Here is a 20,005-nt window from a genome sequence, read left to right on the forward strand (position 1 = left end):
CCTACCCACCAAGTGTCCAAGGTACACAACTGACCCCTGCCCAATCTGGCATTTGCTGGCTTTGATGGTCAATCCAGCTTGTTTCAGCGCCTGGAGAACTGCTTGCAAATGTTGCAAGTGGTCCTCCCAACTGCTACTGAAGACAGCAATGTCATCCAGGTAAGCAGCCGAGAAACCCTCCATTCCAGAGAGGACCTGGTTCACCAGTCGCTGAAATGTGGCAGGGGCGTTCTTGAGCCCAAAGGGCATCACACAGAACTGGAAGTGTCCCTCAGGCGTGGAGAAGGCTGACCTTTCCCTTGCTCCATCTGTCAAGGAGATCTGCCAGTACCCTGAAGTGAGGTCAAAGGTACTTAGGTATTGGGCAGCTCCTAGCCGGTCAATTAACTCATCCGCCCTGGGGATTGGATGAGCATCAGTTTTGGTAACTGAGTTCAGTCCTCGGTAATCCACACAGAACCTCAGTTCTGGTGTGGTGCCCGGTGGGTTTTTTTGGGACTAGCACCACCGGACTGGACCAAGGGCTGCTGGACGGTTCTATCACTCCTAGCTCCAACATCTTGGCAACTTCGCCATGGATGCTAGCCTTCACCTTGTCCGACAGCCTATAGGTCTTGGATTTCACTGGGGGGCTGTCTCCTGTGTCCACATCATGGGTACACAGGTGGGTTCTTCCCGGGACAAGGGAGAACAGCGAAGAGTACTGCCCCAATACCTGGCGGCAATCCTCTCGTTGCTCAGGAGTGAGAGACGGGGAGAGAATCACTCCCTCCACCGACCCATCCTTCTCTTGACATGAAAAGAGGTCTGGGAGAGGCTCGCTTTCTGCTTCCTCAGCACCATCAGTCACCAACATCAGGATGACCTCTGGCCTCTCATGGTGGGGTTTGAGGCGATTGGCATGCAGCACCCGTAGGGGCTGCCGCGGGGTCTTAAGATCCACCAAGTAAGTGGCCTTACCCTTTTTCTCCAACACCTCAAATGGGCCTGTCCAATGATCCTGAAGGGCACTTAGCTCTCCAGGTTCCATCACCCAAACTTTCTGGCCAGGCTCCAACTCCACCGGGTGAGCATTTTGGTCGTACCATTCCTTCATGACTGCCTGACTGGCCTCTAAGTTGTCAGCAGCCTGCTTCCACAACTTGGCCATCTGGCTTCTGAAGGCCAACATGTAGCTCACCACATCCTGGGGAGGCTTTCTGGGGGACTTCTCCCATCCATCCTTCACCAGGCTGAGAGGCCCTCGCACAGGGTGCCCATACAACAATTCGAAAGGGCTGAAGCCCACTCCTTTCTGCGGCACCTCTCTGTAGGAGAACAGCAAGCAAGGTAGGAGGACGTCCCACTTCCTCCGTAAGCTCTCTGGCAGACTTCTTATCATGCCCTTCAGGGTCTTATTAAACCTCTCAACCAGTCCATTGGACTGGGGGTGATAAGGAGTGGTGAACCGGTAGGTCACCCCACACTCCTTCCACATGGTCCGCATGTAAGCGGACAGGAAGTTAGTCCCCTTGTCAGACACAACCTCCTTCGGAAATCCTACCCTAGTAAAGATTTCCATCAGGGCCCTAGCTACCACAGGTGCAGTAACAGTCCTCAGAGGTATGGCCTCTGGGTACCGTGTGGCATGATCCACCAGAACCAGGATGAACCTGTGACCAGCTGTTGTTGGTGGATCCAATGGCCCTACAATGTCGATGCCCACCCTTTCAAAGGGGGTGCTAACGACAGGAAGTGGTTCCAGGGGAGCCTTTAGCTTCACCCCTGTCTTCCCACTGGCCTGGCAGGATACACATGTCCTACAGTATGTGTTGGACGCCGCTTTCATCTGAGGCCAGTAAAAGTGGAGAACAAGCCGTGCAAAGGTCTTGTCCTGACCTAAGTGTCCTGCCAGTGGTATCGCATGAGCCAATTCCAGCAGAAAGGCTCGGTATTGCTGCGGGACCACCAAGGCCCTTGATGAGCCAGGTAGAGGTACCTTAGGTTCACTGTAGAGGAGGCCATCCTCCCAGTAAATATGGTGGTGTCCCGTAGCATCACCTGCTGCCTGGGCTTCAGCCTGACGCCTCAGTCCCTCAAGGGTAGGGCACTCCCTCTGCCCCTTACAGAATTCCTCTCTGGTAGGACCTCCCTCCACATGCCATTCAGCAGGGATGGGTAAATCCTCCAGAGAGTCTACTCCCCCCTCCACGGACTCCTGGCCTACCACTGCAGGTGGCCGATCTGTCACATGGGGCGTGGAAGCCGAAGCAGGCTGTCCCTGTCTCCGTTTCTGTCCCTTTTTGGCAGCGGGTTGGGCCATTGTTCCAGGCTCCAACCCAGGCGAACTCCCTCTCCGGGCAGTTGCAGACCGTGTGCTTACACAGGCCCAGTCAGGTGTACCCAGCATCGCAGAATGCGTCCGGTATTCCACCTCTCTCCAAGTGTTGTGCTCCATGTCATTCCCCAACAGACAATCAACTGGCACGGCAGGGCTTACGGCAACTCGAAGTGAACCTGCAACCCCTTCCCACTCAAAGGGAACCTCAGCCACTGGATAGTGGCCCATTCTGCCGTCAGCCATCGCGGCGGGGTGGAGTACATTAGGAACAACCTGCTCTGGAGACACCAGCTGACTTCTCACCATAGTCATACTGGCTCCTGTATCTCTCAGAGCCTCCCCTCTTTGGCCATTGATGGTAACCCATTGCCCATACTTTGTAGTATTTGGGGGCACCTGGATCTTTGGTACCATCTCCCGCTCTCCCAGGGACACTAAGGTGACACCCGCCCACTCACCCCCCTTATCTAAGGGCAACACCTCCCCGAGCGCTACATTAGCTACTCCCGGTGACTTTCCTCCGGTGGGAGGGGGTGGTCTCTTTGGGCATTTGACATCTCCCTTATAATGTCCAACACCACCGCATTCAAAACAGTGGAGAACCCTTGGCTGCTGGCTTTGGCCAGGATTAGGGTTTCTGGGCGGGTTTGCCCTAGGGGTGAAACCTGCTCCCTTACCTTGGAAATTATTTTGGGGACCTTTGGAGAACTCCTTCTTTTTATCTCCTCCCTTTTTCTTCTGGGGGGCGCCCTGTCCGGCTTTTTGAGAATCCCCTCCAGTCCCCTTGGAGGACACCCGGGTACTTGCCCAAGTGTCCGCCTCCTCTGCAAGCTTCCGGGGATCGGTCAGCTTGCTGTCCACCAGGTGTTGGCGCAACTCGGGAAAACATTTCTCGAGGAGGTGTTCTTTCAAAAATAGATTGTACAGCCCCTCATAGTCTTTTACCTTGCTGCCCTTGACCCAACCCTCCAAAGCTTTCTTGGCGTAGTCTAAAAAGTCTACCCAATTCTGGGTACTCATTTTGTGACTTCCCCTGAATTTCTGTCTGTACCTTTCAGGGGTAAGTCCAAACTTTTTCACCAGTGCCACCTTCATGGCAGGGTAGTGGGTTTGCTCATGATGCTCCAGAGCCAACAAGGTGTCTCCGCCAGCAGGTGGCATGTATTTATACAGCCCACCTCCCCAGTGAGTTTCTAGGATCCCGTGAGCCCTTAAAGAAACCTCGTAGGCGGCCAACCATTTGGCAATGTCATCCCCTGGGATGTAACTAGCGATGACATCTTTGGGTAAATAGGGTCTAGATTCCCTGGTGTCCACTTTCTTTTCGCTGCCACCATTGTCTGGATTGGGAGACCTTCTTAAGACGGCTTGTAGGTCCATCTCCTTGATGGTTCGCTCATGAGCTAACCTCCTTTCCTCCCTTTCCATATCCATCCTAGCTAATTCCAGCTTCATTCTCCTCTCCTCCCTCCTATCTTCCAGTTCGGCTTCAGTTAAACCCCTGTCTGAGACGCTGCTGCTTGCCCTTGAAGGTATCCTGGGACCTGTCAGCAGATTCCCACCTCCCACTTGGTTTAACAATGCAGCCTCAGTAACAGTGTCCCCGTCACCCTCTTCAGTTTCTGGTTCCTCCCTTAAATGAGCTTCCACCCATGCCCTTATGCTTGTCAGCAACTCTCCTTTCTTGGCACCTTTATTAAAAAATACCCCTTGATGCTGACACCAATCTCTGAGTTGGGCCACAGTATTGGCTTCCAGCTCTTTAAAATTCAACTCCATCTTTGCCATGGAATGAAATTACTCACAGGAGAAAACCACGAAGTGACCTGAGGTTAACCTCCACCCACCACCAGAAATAAATTTAGAAAAAAACAAAATTTAAATTAGGAGGGCCGCAAGGAGAAAACTCCTGGTGTAGGTTAGTGTATTGCGTTGAATTACTAGTGAGTAGCTGCAACCAAGTCAGTAATCCCACCGCTAGGCACCAAATGTTAGAACCTGGGGTAGCCTGGCCTAGGGCAAGACATACATTTCAGAGGCACAGTGTGAAGGTTGCAGACCACCCAAAAGTAAAACCCCGCAATATCACACAAAAGAAAACGCTACACCAAAAATGTAGGAAAATAAGTACTGCTTTATAAAAATAATATATTCTGTTCTTTTATACTTTAGAATCTACTGTTCAGTACTTTACAATCAATCAAGTGAAAAACAATCCGCTAAAGTTTTGGGAGAGAAAACTATTACACAATATAAGCACAAGCAGATGTTATGGAATTAATAGCAACCTAATTAGTAGTGCTAACTGGCACTAAAAATCCACACTAACAGTAACTCTCATCACATTTGGATGTCTTATACATTAGTAGTGTCACCTCCAGAAATATGAATCTGCTTCAGGAGCTATTATCAAAAGAATATTGTATCAGACACCAACATTAGTATTCTGCATTCAATTAGGTAAATATTCCTGAAAGGTATAATGAGACTCCAACATTAATTAACTCTGGCTACTTATAACCACTGTTGATTAGCTTCTTCACTTGTCCCCCTCTGTAAAGGAAACATACATCATATCCAACAATATTACCCAGTTTATTAATCTGGCAACTTTATCTTGCCTCACTAACCAAGGAGGCTTTCTTGTATAATGTTGAAGTACTTTGGGAGAGTTTCCCCAGTCTCAATACCACAGTATAGTTAAATCTGTCCCTGAATTCACACTATGGACTGATCTGTAGTATTTTTGCTGTGGGACCTTCCTTTATCGTGGTCCAGTCTCTACCACCCCAGATCCCCACCTTACTTGTGGCACAGTGTGGGAAGCTGGAGCTCACTGCTGATGTTCTCTCTGTCAGCGTCGCCTCCTCACCAGCCTGGCCACACAGGAATACTCATACGCGCTGAGGAGAGGTCGCGCTGATCCGCTCCCGCTGATGTTCTTCAGTAAGGGGGGGGGGGGCCCGCTGGGGGTTTCAGTCGCTCGCACCACCAGGCAAACGCGGGAGATAGAATCTCTACTCGAGCGCCGCCTCTCTCTCCAGACCGATCCCCTGCTCACTGGGCAAGCGCAGGGGATTAGCGGCTCTGAGGAAGCGCCGCCTCGCTTTCACTCGCTGGCCTACTCACGGAGCATGCGCGGGGAGCTAGCGGCTCCACAACGCTACCGCTGCAGACTCCGGGCCGCTTCCTCATTCAGGCGCTCTCTTCCCTCCTCAGTCGCTATCCCTTCCAGGCGCTCTCTTCCCTCTTCAGTTGATGGGTCAAACAGCCCCTGTCTGCACTACCAGGATGAGGGCAACAAGCCCAGCCACCTCCTCAAGGCGATCGCGTCACCTTCCTCCCACGCCTCACCAGGATAGCGAGCACTCGACAGCAAAGGCAGGTGAGGGGCAGATGGTGAGAGGGAAAGGCAATTTAAAGGCTGAGTTAATCCAAATCCACTGGCACACACCAACCCCAGGGGGGCGACTAGCAGTCCTGGGGCAGTTGGCAGTCCCTGGACAGGGGCTGGGGGTGAAAGAAGGCGCACTCCTTAATAAGTCTCACCAGCTGGGCAGAGGACTGCGCTCCGCAGCGCGGCAGTCTCCTTCTCCAGAAGTTGTCCCTGTATAATTTTAGACAAGGGGCCAGCTAGGCGCCCAGGGTCTCCAGTAACTTCCCACAGCGGGGCCAGGACAAGCAACCAACAGGGGAGTAGTGGGTTGGACCAATAAGGCAGCTTCCCAGTCCAGGAGGTCAACCCTAAGTCTAACCTCTTCCCGCTCTCAGCTACCACCTGTCCTCCAGCTGACTTCCACAGGTAGACAAAATGGCTGCCCCGCATTCCGCCTTTTATAGGCTGCCCTTCAATGGTCCAGCATGGACCAGAAGGTTCTGGAATGCCCTATGTTAAGCTATGGCCAAGTTCTGGGTGCGACAGTTGGGGCAGTTGGAAGCCACCATTTTGTGTAGTTCCAACTTTCCTGTCAGAACAGGCCTCTGGGCCTGAGGTAAAAGATTATGGGGGGGAAAAAGAACACCTATCCCCTTTACCAACACCTATAAAAAAAGTAGTAGACACAAAAATAGTAAGGGTATGAGGGGCAAAAAGGGGACAAAATAAAGAATAATGAGGAGGGACTGCGCAAAAAAATCCAGACAGGTCTAACAACCACTATAACACAATTCCACACCACCACAGTCTGATCGGTGCTGGTATCGTCACGGCCTCAGTTGCTAGGAGCTAAATGGCATACAGTGCCTCAAGACAGCAGCCTCAATCTTCACAGTAGAGTAGCTCATGTGGCAACTTTGGGGGTCAGTGCCTGGCTAGCCATTCATTGACTGCTACCCTTGATGAAATCATTGGGTTGCTTCGGTGGTGGTCAAGACTGCACACACAGAGCTGGCAGTGTCATGGTCATGGTCATGCTGTCTCAGGTATGCAGCGAATACCACGGGACAAATGTCGATCCTGGGTTCAGTCGAGCCAACTGATTGGACACGTTCAGTGCCACAGTGACGATGATTGGGATGACATGGAAGGCCTCTTGGTAGTGCATTTAAAGCACATTGGTTTCTCAGAGGGTCTCTGGGTCTTGTCTTTGGTTGACGTACCCTTGCACCATGGTCAACTGCTTCAAGTCCCCTTCCAACAGTCCGCTCTTCCTGCAGGGGGTTTGCTCCTACCTTTTTGCTCAAGCAAGACTCCCTGGGTTCCCAAGATATGCAAGGTGGCTCTCCTTAACATGGACTCCAGGTAAAGTTCCCTTACCTCCGAGAAACTGGCTGTCTAGGAGACAGTAGCCGTGGTTGTGCAGTAATCCTCTGTGTAATCAGTGGCTCACCCTTTCCTTGGTCAGAGAGAACTTGAAACTGGAACAACCAGTGGGTCATCAGCCTTCACTTTTATACAGACTTAGCAGACCGGAGATCTTGATTCCCTGTCTACCTTTCCAGAACTGATTTGGGTTGGTTCCTTTTTCATGCCTCTTTTGCTGGCTATTCTCCAGCCTCATCCTTTGTCTTGAGTAATATTCTTCAAAGTAGGGTCGTTCCTGGATAAGAGCACCGTAATCAGAGGCACAAATCAATGTGAGCAATCTGCCCCTGACTATCATTAGCCGCACACGAGACTGATCAGGAAACAAGATAAATGACTGCCCCCCTCTAAAGTAGCCTTCACACCCTGACACTTCCCTCACCCCCTACCATTCAACAAATGGCAGTCCCAGGAATACTAATCTGCATACTTCTGTGTCAAAAAGGACCTCGTCGAATTTCTAAGGAGGGGCCTCCTTGTTCCCCACTTCAGAGTCTGATTCCTCTCCCTCTCGTCAAAGGAATGTCAGCAATACACTTTCACGGTCTGGGAAACCAACCCCATCTCCCTCATGTGTACAAAATGGAACCCTCAGACCTGTATCACTCTGGATCACTCAGGCGCTCATGCAATGCACTTCAGTCAATAGCATACATGCAGACATCCAGGATCATGAGATCTCAGTGCTAGGATTAGTAGTGGTGGAATTTCAAATGAATGTGCAGTAGGCTTCCATTCACCTGGTAAAAGTAAAAAGGCCTTTACAATAAACACTTTAAAAACCTGGCATGGTGACACCACGGTGCTACACTTGTGAACCTGCGGCTAGTATGGTAGTCCTTTTTTCACTACAGAGGGTCTGCCTGATGCATCCCTCTAAGTCCAGGACTGGTCCATGTCTAACTGTAATTGAAGGGCATGCCTAGACTGTCACACACATGCTCGATTAGCGTGGAGTTGGGGCCCAAAAAACTGAAAACTCTGATTCTAGATACTTGCAGTTGGTCACGCAGACTGTTTCACAACTATACGCCCAGTGAGGAATATTCTCTTACCATCTGTGATTCTGTTATGTTTTGTTGTTTAAATGTTTTTGTTGTGTTCTCTTAATGGGCTGTGTGCTTAGTTATCTTGTTGTTGCGGTACTTTGCCTATTTTATTAATTTATTTTCCATTTTTGTTTTGTTATGTAGCTTACTTTTTCGGGTACTAGTATAGTTCCAGTCCAAAGCAGCACATTCCACTGGAGGTCGAATTAAAAACAAATACTTAACACTATTAAAGATGACAACCTACCCATACTCTAAATCGATGTTTGATACTCAGACTACAATAATGTACGGTGATAGACCATACTGTTAAAACTGTGCTTCTGTTAAATGAAAGGAAAAAAGTTGTTGTGACCACTATCATGACAAAGTTACTTAAAAATAGTAGATAACTGAATATTGCCTGCAAAAGATAACATACGAAAATTACTTTGGATATAATCTACTACATTTATGAGCAGCCATTTTCTTCTCAACTCCAAGAAATTATTCAATATTCTGTAGGTAGTGTCCCTTTTTTTGTCGACACTTTCAGCCTTTTCATGTTTCAGGGGCTTCACCATGATTTCGCTGGGTTTTGATGGTGAGGCTAAAAAAGGAGGGATTACGATTCGGCTAGAAATAGTTTTTCTAATTCTCAGTTTTTCCAGGAGTATTAATGTCCTTTGTGGTTGCTCTACCCAGAGAAATGTAAAAGCCCCTCTGTAAGCGAGATTAAAAAAATTGGTCCTAATCATTACAAAGTCACTTCGATTTTGATTGTGGGTGATGGTCGCAGGGCGCATAAAGTGTATACCAGGTTGTATAGTTTTAGGAAATTCTTCAGAGTTTTTCCCCCATTTTGAAACAAAAAGAATTGAGTTTTGTTCACCCTAAAGCTTGTTTTGACATCTTGCAACAGTTGACAGTGTTCTTTTAATATTACAGATTTGTGAAAAAAGTCAAACTACAATGACCTGTTAAGGCAAACCTATACCATAAGCAACATAACAATCCAAGCTCTTCAAACATCAAGGGACAATTTAGATTGTTTAACACTTTGCTGCAACAGTGTTGCAGTTCCTCTGTATGGTAATGGGTGCTGATACAGTTCTTAAGAACATGTATCATTTCTAATTGGCTAGACGTAGCAGCTGGAAAGTAATATAATCTGCATATATGCACTGTAAATATGAATGTATGACTGTATTCCGCAAGCCGGAATCATGCGGTTCCTTCACAGCGCCGTCTTTAGAATGAACGCATTTTTAGTGTGCATTAGTTCAGCATGTAAGTCGTTATAACGACTTGCCTTAAGGGGGCGTTGGATTTTGGAATAAGTTACTTTACTATTCCAACTTCAGTATGCGCAACAGTAAGAAAGGTGTTGGACGTTAAATCCAACACCATTCCGCCAACACGCCCTCTTAAAGCAAGTTGTTTCAACAACTGTTATGCTGAACGAATGTGTACTGAAGACACGTTTGTTCTCTTGCTGGCGCTGGGAAGGCACATTGGGATTCTGGCCTTTTTCTAATGGAAGTTTCCCATAAATACACCCTTAGGCTAAGTGACATGCTCCATTCATCAAATGTTGATGTAAAGTGTGATGCATTCAGTACTCAAATACCACCTGCAATGCAGTTTACCACTGTGCCACTATGCTGAAATGTAAAAAGAGCTGTTGGACTGTCTAGCTTGGCAATCAAAACAATATGCCTTTTTGTACATGTTGATAGCCTATTTGCACATGATGAGTTTTTTAATCTGATTGTTTTATCGTTTTTAATTGTAATGCACTGTATGAAATATTTTTAAATGTAATTGGATTGTTCTCAATTACTGTAGTATGCTTTTATGATTTTTAACTAAATCGAATAAAGTGGTTTTTGACTTGACTTGAAAACAATACTTGCTTCAGCATACAATGTGTTGAAAATGTGCAGGTGGCTCTTAATATTCAGGATTGGGTCTAGGGTAAAGTGTCTGATGCTGCAACCAGGCAATGGTTACAGATTCCCTTTACAAACATCACATGTTCCCTCTTGTGTGGCTGGGTGTGGATGGTAATGGATGAATACAAAATGAACTTGCATAGTGAGATGTACATTTGTATTTCTCCACTTCTTGCGAGCTTTGTGTAGTACCTCATTCTTACCTGCACCCTTGCAAAGTTGAGATTAATGTTACCTATTTTCAGTAACTTGCAGTCATGCAAGCCATTTGTGTATGGACATACTGAACACCGTTTCAAATATTGCAAATTGAACATCTGTAATAAATGGTTATTCTATTCCAGTTACCATTGAGATGCTGAGATCACATGGTCACCCTTTGGACCTGGATTACACATCTGTATTTACTTTGAAAGCTCTTCCTTGTTAAGAACCTCTTTAGAGCAACGTATAATATTTGCTAAAGTGTCTTTACTAATGTGTTTTATGAGGTTTGTTATTCTGTTTCCTCATGCGTGTGCACATGTTACTTATTTTACAGAGGAAGAAAACACCCTGGAAAAACTTATTGAGCGAATTGCAGTTTTGAAGAAACTTCAAAATAATAAGAATTCGGAGAACAGTAGACCTGTTAAAAAATGTCATAAAAGTATTCAAACTGAGAAGTCGGTTGAAGAGTCTATAAAGGAAAAAAATAGAATATCACAGCCTCCGTTTACATGTTCTGAAAATATCACAACTACACAGCAACTGATCTCTTCAGTGCCATCAAAACAACTGGAGTCTCTGGCCCCTTCACATGAAATTAAGCCTCCCCCTCCTCCTCCACTGCCCGGCATGTTTGGTGGGGCTCCACCCGCTCCTCCACTGCCTGGAATGTTTGGTGGGGCTCAACCCGCTCCCCCAGCTCCTCCACTGCCTGGAATGTTTGTTAGGATTCCACCAGCTCTGCCACTTCCAGGCATGTGTGGGGGGCCACCGCCCACTCCACCACTGCCAGGCATGTTTGGTGGGGCTCCACCCGCTCCTCCACTGCCTGGAATGTTTGCTGGGGCTCCACCAGCTCCGCCACTTCTGGGCATGTGTGAGGGGCCACCGCCTCCTCCACCACTACCCGGCATGTTTGGTGGGGCTCCACCCGCGCCTCCACTGCCCGGCATGTTTGGTGGGTCTCCACCCGCTCCTCCACTGCCTGGCATGTTTGGTGGGGCTCCACCCGCTCCTCCACTGCCTGGAATGTTTGCTGGGGGTCCACCAGCTCTGCCACTTCCGGGAATGTGTGGGGGGCCACCGCCTCCTCCACCACTACCCGGCATGTTTGGTGGGGCCCCACCCGCTCCTCCACTGCCCGGCATGTTTGGTGGGTCTCCACCCGCTCCTCCACTGCCTGGCATGTTTGGTGGGGCTCCACCCGCTCCTCCACTGCCTGGAATGTTTGCTGGGGGTCCACCAGCTCCGCCACTTCCGGGAATGTGTGGGGGGCCACCGCCTCCTCCGCCACTGCCAGGAATGTTTGGCGGGGCTCCTCCAGCACCACCTTTGCCAGGTATGCCACTTACTGGCATACCACCACCACCTCCTTTGCCTGGCATGGGAAGATGCCCTGGTGCACCTCCACTTCCTGCCTCGAACAAGGATGAAATTGTGGTTGCACACGTGGGTTACTCTGAAGGATCTTCAAGGAATGCTTACTTTAGCAGTGCTAGCAGGCCAACATTAAAAATGAAGAAGTTGAACTGGCAAAAACTTCCTCCAAGTGCAGTAAGGGGTAAGTGTTTGTATTTTTCAATATATGAAGCTAGGGCAAGCATGTCTGTGTTAAATGTTAGGCTTGTTAGTAAACCTGAGATAACTGATCTGATATGTTGTATTGCATTGCCTAGTTTAATATCATATTTGTTATGTATTGCAGAATAACTCTGGTTCATGGTACTGTTTGATCTGCCAAAATCTTAACACTAAATGTAAATTAGGTAAAAATATACAAGTCCTACTTTAGCAAAATCATTTCACTTTACATATTAAGATTTTTTTTTAATTATCTCTGTCTCCATTACCTGTTTAGACATGTAACATTTGGTTTTAAATATTGCTCATGTGTGTACCCTGTCTGGTTCTATGTAATTATTGGAGATCGGTGTTAAGTGTTGCTCGTGAACATTCTGAAATATTTTGGGTTATCAAATATGTGGATGTGTCAGCCCAATCCTTGTTTTTGGACTCTTTCAAGTATCAACTACAATCCTTTGGGTTTCTACTGGATAATAAATAACTACTCTTTGCTGACGACTGAGTAAAGAACTAGTTCCAACTATGTTTGAAATAAATTCTATTTTCCTTCAGGCTCTTTGAAATGCAAATATAGAAAGCTATGGTTCCTAAATTATACCTCCAACCAGACAGACTGCAATCCTCAAAAAGAACTCCTCAAGTGACCACGACACAACGCTGCTGTAGCAGACCAAGCACAAGTTCTTCCTCATGAAGTTAAGTTGAATAAAACAATACCATAAAAACTGTTTTACTAAACAGTGGTTAAATGTTAGACCGATCAATTCAAAAGCGACCAGACTTGCCCAAAGTAAACAGTGAAAAGCTTGAATTAATCTCAACCTCTGCTGATGACAATGCGCTACAAACCATTTCATAATTTTGTGCTTAACGTGTCATTACTACCCGGTCAACCATAAACATTTAACTCAGTTTCAGAGTGTATGCTCTGAATAGTGTAAAAATTATCTGTTGGTTCCGCTTGCTACTGATGATGGTTGGCACATAGAGAAAGTTTCCCCCTTGAATGATTTTTTAAGACTTAATTTCTACAGTTGAGCAAGACATCAGGAAACTGTTGTCTACCCACAATATCCTGAAGCAAAATACTGCTGGTGGCTTCTATTGCTAGTCTGTACAGAGGCAAATTTGTTTCCATGCTTCATTTGAACTGTGTCTACTTGCATACCAGTCCCCATATTACAGAGAGGGCTCATGGTCCTCATCTGTGCCACCTTTTACTGAATGCACTGGGCACAGACCAGAAGTGTGCACTCCAGGACAGCCACAAGCTAACACCGGACTTGGGCGATATGCACTGGTTGAAGTTGCCGGTCCCCCTTTCACTTGAGGTGAAACCTGGCAACCTGGCCTACATCTGAAATGGGGTGGGAGTAGCATTGGTTCTCCAGTATGTGGTTGCAGTGGGTGATTACAGTTACAGTGATTACACCCACCTGCAAGAGAATGCCCAGAGGTTCCCCCTTCATGCAGCAGACCGTGCACCGCCTCTACATGGCTCACAGTCCATGCGTTTTCTGACAACAACTTTTCTTCAGGCCCGCATCTGTGATGTTGCATGGGTGCAGAGGCAAAGTGTTCCTCATGTACATGGAGCCACAACCACATGCGAGGGAATCCCCCTTGAGCTCGCACTGCTGCTACATGTGCGTCATCACAATCTGTATTACAGAAGAGTCCACACAAGCATCTCCAGCCCATTTTGTAATGCCGTAGTGACCAGGAGTGGATAAAGTAGACTTGCACACCTTCTGCTCCCTCACAATCATCAGGAAAGTGGACCACCATTGATAAGAGGTTGTCCTGCCATCTGCTGGAAAATCCTGATTTGGCTAAATAAAACCTATTTTGGAGAAAGAATTCTTCCCTAATGTGGTGATATTTCCATTCTTTGATCAAATGGAGATATGTAATGAAATTGAAGTCTCCTATGTTGCAGTACATCTCTAGTAAGAAATGCTCATTCCATACAATGGGGGATTGATTTAATTAATTGTCGTCTTTGCTCAATTTGCAGTGGTACACCAAGAACAAACTTAATTGTTCAACAGGGCTAAAGATCGTCAAATGCAGGCATGCCAAAGCAGTTATACAGTTCTAAAGCTACCTACAAAGTACAGTGATGACCCAGACAAATCCATCTGCTTGTATAATAAAACATTCTTCCTGTAATTATGTAGGTTTCTGGGCTCCTCAGCAAGAGACGATGGTTGCTCAACTCTTAGACCCTCTTCTGACACGCCTTTCAATACACACTGATAAAAGATAGTGAATGTGTAAAATTCAGTTTGATGAACACTGAAAGTTGAGTTTAAGACACAAAACATTAGACACCACTTGGGAATGAAGGGGGATGATGCATAATGCGGGGATACCCCATTTGGGGTGATTCAGGCACTTTATAAATGGATAAAATAAATGAAATAATCTGAATATTGCAATGAACCAAATGATAGCAGACAAAACGTCTTTCAGTAGTATTACAATGAACAATGTCTCAGATCTTTGCAAATGTGCCTGCCTCCCTGTGGGAATTAGGACAGTTGCCATATCCCAAACTTTCTGACCTATGGAGTCCAACACTTTAGGTAAAATAGCTTGACAAAATTGCAGTGGAACAGAGAGGAAGGTGAGTCTCTTGCATACTGGGTCAGAGACTTGAAGTAGATGCAGATATAGTCCATTTTGCCATAGCTGGGCTGGTGAGAAATCGTAGAGTGCCTCTTGCACGAGAAAGGAACTGTTAGACTTCTCACACTCCTTTAGGCAGAACCGAAACATTGCCATAGAGTAGTCTTGCTGTAATGCTGACAAACTGATAGTAAGCAAAACAAAAAAATGTATTTGCAAAAACTTTTTTTATTGAAAGCGTACGCCACGTAAATTAAAAAGAAGAAAAAGAGAAAATGCTCCTACTTAAACGTGGTGACCATATGCTTGTGATAAAGGTTTTAAGTAACACCTGCTGAGGGCAACCAGAAAGGCCTAACAGCATGTATGAAAACAAGCGCCAACAACAGCAAGGAACTTTTCAACATCGTTAAGGAGTTCTCCATCCTGGCTGCCAGCTAAAACGTCACACCCTCACAGGAGCTGTGCGACAAACTGGTCAGCTTCTTCCATGACTAGATCGACCATATACAGAAACTTTGAACCTTAACCTATACCCACAGACTTCATTGACTGATACAACATCACAGCAACTGGCATAAACCACAAACTGACCACCTGGAACCAGCTCTCCACCCTGGACACTTCAGCCATCGTGAAATCCATCCACTCAGAAACTCCCACGGACCAATGCTCGCACCACATCTTCAACCTTGGAAGCCAAAGAATAGGCCAGGAAATCACCTCCCTGCCCAACATCTCCATCACCACCAAAACATTTCCGATGCCTGGAAACATGCCAACATTAGACCACTACTCAAAAAACCCTCCACCAACCCCAGTGAACTCAAGAACTACAGGTCAACATCCTTACTCCCATTTCCTGGCAAGGTACTGGAAATTACTATCAACAGGCAAACCACAACAAACCTGGAGCAGAACCAGCTACTCGACTCCTCCCAATCCGTCTTTCACTGTACTGAGACCACGCTGATTGCAGCCATCCATGACATTCAAAGCCTCCTCGACTGAGGCTAATCGGTGGCCCTGATTCATCTGAACTTCTCTGCAGCCTTTGACGCGGTATCCCACCACACACTGATTGAATGACTCCACCACATCAGCATTGAAGGGGATGCACTCCGATGGATCACCTCTTTCCTCACCGTAAGAACACAAAGGGTCTGCCTACCACCTTTTACCTCCTAGCCCAAGGACCTAGTCTGCAGTGTCCCCAGGACTCATCCCTCAGCTCTTCAATGTATACATGACCCCACTGGCCAACAACATCCAGTCCCACAGTCTCAACATAAAATCCTATGCAGGCAACACCCAACTCATACTCTCCCTCACCAATAACCCTACCACCACCAGGACCAACTTCCACAGATCATGAGAACTGTCACTGACTGGTTGAAGAACAACTGCCTGAAGCTGAACATGGACAAATCAGAAGTACTGATAACAGACATCTTTCTAGGGATTAAGGATGTCGCATTTTGTGAACCTTATCTTGACATCGTCCAGAACCCATTTGATCGAGCGCTATACTTTAAGTTTAGGGTTGGCATACTGCCAACCTGTGAATTTACAGCTCGATGGAAAATCCCCTACCAGACTTCGCCATATTGCCCATTTTGCACGACTAAAATAGAATCAATGGCACATATCTTGTTTGCTTGTCCACTGTACCGATCAGCATGGAACTGTTGACTCAAACCATTAAGTAGAGAATTGGGCACCAGACAACATTCTCTGGCATTGCGTATTTTTAAAACTGACACGTGTATTGTTGTATGCGGTCTATCAAAGTTGTTAAGATGGGCTTGGGCCATTAGAACTAAAAGGCTAAAAGAAATTGTTTAATATATTATTTTTATACTTTGATGTAATTTAGTTCCTAAATCATCTCTAGGTAGCGTTGTTGAACAAATATGTATACCATTTCGAAAATCTATGAACTATGTTTTAAACGCCAATGTGGTTGTTAAATTATTTATGTCATGGTGTTTTATCAGAATTGTAATTATAATTATGCATTTAAGATGTTTTTATCGAAATAAAGCCATTCATTCATTCATACAGATGTGTAGGTTCTCACCTTGTGAATTCCTGGCAGTTATAAAAAAAAGGTATATTCGATCGCCATTATACAACCACAAGCAAATTTTACCTTAGATAATGGGGCCATAGTTTGAAAACACAAGGATGCAAAAATACAATTAGGCTAAGGAATGTGGAAATAAATAACAAAAACCAAAGTATTTACCTATCAACACTGGCATTGGAGTGCATGTTTTTGTAAGTGGTCCTGCATATGTGAACAGGCATAATGCCATCACTCACAGAGCAAAACAACCAATAGCATAAGAAAGATGGATGCAAAATTTGAATGACAATTGCCGATGACAGCTGACCCAATGCCTCTTGTTATTATTTTATTCATGATCTTCTTTTTCACATGATTCCGGCTTGAATGCTAAAGTTGTCTCTGGGCCAGATTCAAACACAGGGCATCCCATTCTGAAGCCCAATTTGAATCCTATGTCTTGAACTGAAATTCATAATCTCTTAATTGTGTAAATTCTGCACAATGCAGAAGATTGAACGGGACAAACAAAGGTCCATAGTTATGAAATGCAAGTCTCTCTGTAGTTGCAATGGTTTGACAGAGATGCTGCAAAATGAAGATCATAAACAAAACCAGCTCTGCAAGAGAACAAGTAAAATACAAAACCATATTTCTCAATGTCCACTTTGGCTCAGGTAGATATCTGCTTAAGTAAATTGTCTTCTCCTTTCTTTGTCACATTGCTCAACATGCTGATTAGGTGCCTGGCATTAAGTACCAGGAAACCCTAATGGGAAAATGAGAACAAGCCTGCATATATGGAGCAGAGCTGCAGATCCCTACATTTGCAAATCTGCACAACTTTGAGGTCATTTAGCACAAGTGCATATGTAAATACATCTGTGTGCACTTAGTGCAGCCTGTGGTGACAGACATTAAACAGACTGACAATCTGGGATTGCTGCACATTGGCAAATCACCTTTAAAACGTCTTGTAAATGCCTGGTGATTGGCTAATAAATTGTCTGTGAATATTGACAACTACATTTATATGTGTAGAAGTGCAACAGCATGGGCTTGCTGAAGGAGCATGTCGATGTTCCTGATCCTTCAATTCTGGCACATCACTAGTAAGCGTGATAGTAGAAGGACCCAGGGGTGAGGGAAAGAGCGACTGAGCGGAGCAGCCTGGAACCACACAGATAGTCTGCCTTGGTCTACTCCTGTATCTTTTTTGCTTCTCTTATTCGCCGTGCTTCACCATGTGTCTGTCGGTGTTTCTCTGAGTTTATTTTCCTTTAAATTACCCCACTATGCATCGCTCTCCCCTCTGTCTGTTTCGCTCATATATTTCCACAAGCCTTTCTCTTCTCTCCCCCTACCTGTGTCACTTCTCCTCACCCTCTCCGTTGTGGAGTCTCTAGTGAGGGTGAGAGAGAGGGAGCCATGGCATCAAGAGGAAGTGTGACGAACACAGAAACTGAGTGGGGTGCCATTGGTATAATGGATTCAAGTTATCCAATCACAAGTATGGTAAATAAGCGGTGGCTTAGGGACAAACCGAAGAAGAGAGGGTAAGCCTCCAAATTAATAAGAACAAAGTAAATGAGTGATAAATCCAACCAATGGCAAATGCAATAAGTCTTTCACAAAGAAAGGTTAAAAGCTAGCTGTTGGCTAGACTTGAAAACACGACCTAGTGGCTTTACCAATGCGTATTACTTTTTACAAGTTACCCACGTTTGCACATAATTTTTGAGAAAGTGAAACAACAACTTATAAGCATTCTCGAAGGGTCATGTCCTATTATTGTCTACACCACAATCCCATGCCTACATTCAATCCAGTCTAGAGTTCAGTTATTACAATTTTTTAGTAGTGGTTCACTCCCTTTGGGTGTTTCAGAGCCCGGAAATGAAATTGGAGAGAGAGGGAGCAAACGAAGGGGATAGGTGCACAGACAACTAAGTTTTAAAATCCACGAAAGAGGAACCAGTCTGTGTACCTCGCAGAAGAGGAGTTTCCAAACCTTTCTTAAAGCCTGTGATGCTTGGGGACATGTCGAGAATTTTCCTATTAAAACGATATTTTTGAAGGAATCCCTGAATGGAAATGTCTGGTGCTATAAAGAATTCAAAAAGAAAATGTGATACATGCTGAAAAACATTACCAAGAAAGTGTTAGGTGGTGTGTCAAGTATTACATTTTTCCCCAAAAAATTGTATGTGCATTGACTTGCTACGAATCTTAACGAAACAGACTTCCATGAGAGAACTTCTTACTCTCTAAATGCTATGCCACCCACATTTTTTCAGCTTGAAATTATCGATTTTGAAGGGAGTTTATCTATGGATTTCAGAGGCTCCAGATGAACATATTTAATACATTTCCAGTGTAGAAAGTTGAGTTCCTGTGAATAGTGCTTCCACCTTTAAAAGGAAGGAACTCTCTCACAGAGAGTTGATTAAGCTGATGTATAGCATTCGACACCTGGTCAGATCGCTTTAAATGAAGGAGAATTCTTACAGCATTAGCACAGTATACACTAAAACTTTGATATGCTGTTCTTGGGTAGACCAAGACAAAAAGACTTACCAAATACGTGCTGGAACAGACAAAAGTCTTGATTGCCATGGTTCTCTGAGAAAAGGAATACGTGAATAATCCGAAGGAGAACCCAGAGGTGGAGAAACATGTTAAGAAGGTTTAAGTTGAGATTCAGAGTTTTGACATTTCTAACAAGGCAGGCACCAAGAAACTGAAGCCACAGTCTGACATCCCATACATTCTGAGGATAAGAGGCTTGTTAGTCAAATATTCTTCATCCAAAACGTTTGTATCCAGTCAAGCAGATAGATATCCTATTCTACACAGCCTACCCAGAATGTCTCATAAGTTGGTAAAGGGTGAAATATTTGAGAGTCTGAGACCCAGCTTTTCAGGGATTTACAGGCACTCCACTCGCCCTTTATTTATCCTAGGCTTTTCCAACACAGACGTTTGCACCTAGTCCAAGCATGATTCACAATCCTAGTCAGGGTAAGTCACAATCACACCCTAAATTAACCATGCCCAACAGTCCGGCTTACCTTAATAGGCAATGTGTAAAGCATTTGTGCAACACCTAAAACAGTGAAAACGCAAAAATATACCACACCAGGTGATCAAATAGAGCTTAATTTAACGCACAACCCAAGACCAAAACAAGAAAAATTACAAAAATCCAATAAGTAGAACCGGAGTTATGAATTTTTAAAGATTAAACTGAAAAGTAGTGCTTCAAAGCATAAAACGCCAACCGCAGCTATCTGGTCGCACTTTACCGGCACAAATTTGAAAGTTCAGGTTAACGCGATGGAGCACTGGTCAGATACAGGGACCAGCCTACGCCCACTGCAAAGTACCTTGTTTGCATCATCAAGGAAG

The 20,005-nt window shown here is 45.5% G+C and overlaps 1 protein-coding gene across 1 annotated transcript in view; it reads left to right on the plus strand.

The window, feature by feature from the left end:
- Window positions 1-20,005, plus strand: part of LOC144781424 (inverted formin-2-like) — a 273,145-nt gene that overhangs the window by 196,985 nt on the left and 56,155 nt on the right. Inside the window, exon 8 of the mRNA XM_078660274.1 lies at window positions 10,649-11,875. Within this exon, the coding sequence (XP_078516400.1) occupies window positions 10,649-11,875 (1,227 nt within the window). The remainder of the gene's footprint in view (window positions 1-10,648; window positions 11,876-20,005) is intronic.

Source organism: Lissotriton helveticus, chromosome 9, assembly GCF_964261635.1.
Source record: "Lissotriton helveticus chromosome 9, aLisHel1.1, whole genome shotgun sequence".
Classification (NCBI taxonomy): domain Eukaryota; kingdom Metazoa; phylum Chordata; class Amphibia; order Caudata; family Salamandridae; genus Lissotriton; species Lissotriton helveticus.